The sequence below is a fragment of the Penaeus chinensis genome, chromosome 2 (assembly GCF_019202785.1).
Source record: "Penaeus chinensis breed Huanghai No. 1 chromosome 2, ASM1920278v2, whole genome shotgun sequence".
NCBI lineage: Eukaryota > Metazoa > Arthropoda > Malacostraca > Decapoda > Penaeidae > Penaeus > Penaeus chinensis.
Genome location: NC_061820.1, coordinates 39,975,725 through 39,981,269, shown reverse-complemented (window position 1 = coordinate 39,981,269; position 5,545 = coordinate 39,975,725). Strand labels below are relative to the sequence as shown.

Here is a 5,545-nt window from a genome sequence, read left to right as displayed (position 1 = left end):
TTTACACCTATTTTTCACAACATTTCAGTCTTTTGTTCTGAACTTTTCTTAAAATGCAGGTATTCTCTTTATATTTTTTTTGGGGGGGAGGGAGGGAAGGGTATACTCAATATGTAACTTACATGGAAGCGCAAACCACAGGATATTACGGTCCTGGCCCATATCACACCCTTTTATAATGTATCCTGATGGGATATTGTGTGGCGCTGTTCGTCGAATCAGCATTCGTCGAAATTTTCTGGTTCATATAAACGACTATATATATATATATATGTAAGTATGTGTGTGTGTGTGTGTGTGTGTGTGTGTGTGTGTGTGTGCATATATATACATGAAGGAGAAAACACACTACCGTGTTGAAACTATGGTATAAAAACCCACACTGTAAAACTAGATTTAATTGAAAAAGAGACTACAGTTTCGGAATCCACCTGGATTCCATCTTCACCTGCCCCGTGTCTCCGCGTTGCCTTTCCTCTCTCTGTCTTATACCCCCTCCTCTTCCTTGCCTCCTCAGACCTGAAGATGGAATCCAGGTGGATTCCGAAACTGTCTCTTTTTGAATTAAATCTAGTTTTACAGTGTGTTTTTTATACCATATATATATATATACATATATATACATATATATATATACTTATAGATATAAGCATACACACACACTCAGACACACCCATATATACATATATAAATATATATATATGTGTGTGTGTGTGTGTGTGTGTGTGTGTGTGTGTGTGTGTGTGTGAGTGTATGTGTGTGTGTGTGTGTGTGTGTATTTAAGCATGTATGTACGTACGTATACATTAACGTATGTATGTATATATGAATGTATATATGTATATGTGAATGCATGAATGTATCATGTATGTCCGTGTGTTTAAATAAACATAAGAGTGAAAATAGGAAAGGTCTAGCAATGCCGCGGGGTAGGGTGAAGGTGAAGGTGGGGGTGGGGATGGGGGTGGGGTGGGGGGGGGGGGGTGATCCGAAGTATCCACATAAAAGGTGCGCGGTTGCATCGTACCTTTTCATTCCTCGTTTGTCTCTCTCAGGCTGCGGACGTCGACCATGGTGAGGGAACAGTGGCGACCGTCTTCTACCGTGTCCCCGGAGGTAGTGATGTTGAAGTGCATTTTTGTGTGTGTGGGGGGGGGGGGGTACTTCTGTGGGGGTTGGGGGGGATTCTGTTAATAATGTGATTTTTTTTTGTAAGTGAATGTGTTTTTGTTGTTGTTTTGAGGGGGGGATGTTTTTGGTTTTCGTGTTTTTCCTTCCGTATCTCTCGTTCTTTGTTCCACGTTATTTCTCCCTTTCTCCTCTCTCTCTCTCTCTCTCTCTCTCTCTCTCTCTCTCTCTCTCTCTCTCTCTCTCTCTCTCTCTCTCGCCCTCTCTCTTCTCTCTCTCTCTCTCTCTCTCTCTCTCTCTCTCTCTCTCTCTCTCTCTCTCTCTCTCTCTCTCTCTCTCTCTCTTTCTAGCTATCTGTCTATCTACCTAGCTATCTATTCATATCTCTCACCCACTCTCTCCTTCCTTCCCTCTCTTCATAAATATCTATTTATCTACCTATCTGCCTATTCATTCATCTATCTATCTACATATCTAAGTGGTTTTATCATTTGGCAAAAACTGAAGAAAAAATAATTATGATCCTCAGAAGTCTAACACACTCAAGTGCATTAGAAAGGATTGTTGGAGAATATATTTCAGATGTATTAAGTATGAGGAAAACTCTTCCATATCAAGATCAATGTTTATTGTACTGAACACCTTCATGCAAATATTAAGAGCGTCGTCGTATGTAAATGTGTGCGTCAGTGGTCTTACATAAAACATACACAAACACATTCATACAAACACACGAACACACACAAACGCACGAGCACACACGGACACACACACTTACACATACAGACAGACAAACACACGGACACACATATACATACAAACACACAAACACACATGCAAACACACACGCAAAAATGCAAATGCAAAACCACAAACACACAGACACATACAAACACACAAACACATGTGTGGATAATAATATTCACACGAACATTTCCTCTGCAATACTGAGAAGGAAGGAATTAAACACACACATACAAACACACAAACACAGACACACACACACACAAACACAGACACACACACACACAAACACAGACACACACACACACAAACACACGGACACACACACACACATGAACACACTCATGAACATTTCCCCTGTAATAATGATAAGGAATAGATTAGAGAGCGGAATTTATAAAGATTTGAAACAAGGAAAGACAAACACAGCTTCTTGCAAGTCATACCAAGAATAGCAAAACATGACCAAGAATAGACAGTTGGATAGAAAGTAAGAACAGCGATGAATACAAAAAATTGTATGTAGTTGCTATAGAATCAACAGTGTTATTAATAGTAGTTATAGAATGACAGTAAAGGTATTTATGATAATGATAACAACAATGATAATAATAGTGATGATAAAAATGATGATGATGATGAGGATGAGGATGAGGATGAGGATGATAATAATAATGACAATAACAAAACGATAAAAAATAATAACAACAATAACAATAACAAAAAATAATGATGATAAGGATGAAGATGAAGATGATGAGGATAATAATCATAATAATAATAATAATAATAATAATAATAATAATAATAATAATAATAATAACGAAAACAGGGGTAATATCGTTAATCAAGTTTTGACCTCCGAATAACTTCACTCGACGCCACAAACCGCAAAAACTTTCCTATAAACCCCCAGATTTAACTCGGAGAGAACAACAGACGAGGAATCACTCAAGAACGTGTTTTTTTACACGCCTTCTTGCGACATTACGATATGCGTTGTAAAGGGCGTATTGTTTACATAGATTGGATAACAAAATATCCTGGCATATCGATACAATGATAGGAAGATTATTATACATGTTAACGAAGGGTTAATGAAGGGTCAGAATAAGAATTAGGAGCCAAGTTGGGAAGATCCTCATAGAATCGAGTCAAGTGAGTTTCGGATAAGATGAGATCGCGGTCATGGATTGTGCGAATAAACAGGTTCTATGCTGGTGTCCGAGTTAGCTGGACATATGTTGAATTCGTATAAAGGGTCTTTCTGCACAGGTACCGTCATCTGCAGGTAGTAGTAGTAGTATCGAGAGAGTTCATGTTACCTGACATTAAGCCAATTTGCACATTCATGAACTACATTGTCAAGATCTGATCGAAAAATAGGCCTACCTTTTTTTTTTTTTTCTATATACAAAACTCATCGGATTTCTCGCAGCTTGAAACATCTTTCAGACTTCTTTTTTGAGGTTATTATTAGTCGTTATGTTGCATTACTTATTTTTTTACGATACTATGCATCTTGAAGGCGATAAAGAACATTGATGTGCATTCCTTTGTCTCGCCACAAGCATGCATCAACTGATCAGTTTCTAAATGCATCCATTCGGAGCTTCGTTTTGGGTTTTGGAAGAATCGGGCAACATATGCAGCAAAGTCAAGATGTGCGCCCTTTATATTCGTAGTGTAGCTCATTCCTGACTTTGGATGACAGCTCTACCCCAGTATCCATTCCATACAAGACGCATCGCTGAATTCACAGGGAAGAGGCTAGATATGCATTTTTTTTTACAAGTTATAGAATCAGTGTATAGGCTTGTTATTAGTCCAGCAAGCTTCGTTGGAATTCCTTTGTGTCTCGAGATATCCAGAGTGATTCATGATGCACCGAGCCGAATGCCCTCTGGAGGTCCACGCAAACTGTAAGCATCTCATGACTGATTTCACAACCGTGCCCTAAAATGAGTCGAAGCGCAAGGACGTGGCCTTTGTGGACTTGCCAGAAGGGAGTCCAGATTCTTCATCCTCAGATGTCTCAACAGACGGCCTTCAATTCGTCTCAGGAAGAGAAGAGTGATCACCTTGCCTGGTTAGGTGAACCGAGTGATGACTCAGTGATAATTGCAGTCACTGCAATTCCCCTGTCCCTTCCGGGGGAAGTTGACCACTTTCTTCGAGAGGTCTGAGGAATGCCAGACTGCCGGAAAGACAAACCGTCCACGAACCAGAATTTCACTGATAGCCTTCAGTAGTTTATCAGAGATGCCATAGATACAGCCACAGGAGGTTCCTAACTGATTGGGGATCATGTAACCACAACACCAGGTTCATGCTATCTTTTGGCTGCTCAATCTGAGTCAACTGTTTTAAATATGTGCAGCCCACTGAGCTCACATCCAGTTCTGAGACGATTTGGCCATCTGTTATGTAAATTCCAGTCATGAGGGCTTGACATTCAGGACTTGAAGGCAAAGCGAAAGTCTTTGGCCTTCTCAACCAGATACCTAACATATTGCTCCATGTTTCCCCCTCACGTCTAAGACATGTGAGCGCGCTTACTTGCAGCCTTTCATCGCATTGAAATCACCGAATACAGTGTGGCTATCTACCACGGAAGCAAATTTGGCGTAGAGCAACTCCTTCACATCAAGTTTACATACATCGGCAGGAATGTAGAACAGGAGTCAAGAAGCCGAACGAGTTATCAGCCTCAATCCCATTATAGGCTAATGGCTGGAGCTACTAATAACAAATATGGAGATTGGCTGAACGCTGGCAGGAGCTTGCATGGCAGCGGTCCGACCAGGAAAAGCCGCAACCAATGTCCAGGTTGCATTGCTTCCAGGGCTTCTCACCCTTGAGAGGGTTTCCGGGAAAGGTTTCTTCCGAAGAAAAGCAAAGACGTAATCAAACAGGGCATTGTTGATGAACAATGATTGTAGATAGTGTCCGGAAATAATGATATTCACACAGAAAACGTTCTTAAGATAAAGTGAGTGAAGATAAATGTCAAAAGATAGTGTAAAGGTTAGATCCCGATTCTCCAAGGTCAGAGGGGGCAGATGACCTGACTGAGCCAGATGGGAAAGGTCACCAGTTTGGTGATCGGGAAAAAGCCGTATTTAAGATGGTATTTTAGGTTGCAAAGTTGCAAAGGATATCCTTCAACAGACACACACACACACACACACACACATTATATATATATATACGCACACAAACACACACGCATATACACACTTAGACACATATCTATTGATGTGTATGAATGTATGTGTAAATGTATATGTGAAAATAAATATCATGAAAATAATAATATTAATGATAATCATGACGATGATGATTTTCGTGATCCTGATGGTGATGATGACAATAATGGTAATGATGCCTTAATGATAAGATTGTTGATGATGATGATAATGATAGTGATATTGATAATGATAATAATTAATGATGATATCAGTAATAATATTAAGAATGATAAGATCGATAATAGTAATGATAATAATGGCAGTAGTAATAATAATTATAGTAATAATGATAATAATGATAATGAAAATAATGATAATAATAGCAATGGTGATAATAACAATAATAATAATAAAACCAACAATAATAATAATCATAATCATAAAAATAATAATAACAATGATACTACTACTACTACTACTAC

General features: G+C 39.0%; 1 protein-coding gene across 1 annotated transcript in view; it reads left to right on the top strand.

The window, feature by feature from the left end:
* Positions 1 to 1,036: 1,036 nt before the first annotated feature.
* Positions 1,037 to 5,545, top strand: part of LOC125031933 (sodium-dependent nutrient amino acid transporter 1-like) — a 13,250-nt gene continuing 8,741 nt past the window's right edge. Inside the window, exon 1 of the mRNA XM_047622947.1 lies at positions 1,037 to 1,116. Within this exon, the coding sequence (XP_047478903.1) occupies positions 1,072 to 1,116 (45 nt within the window). The 5' untranslated portion in view covers positions 1,037 to 1,071. The remainder of the gene's footprint in view (positions 1,117 to 5,545) is intronic.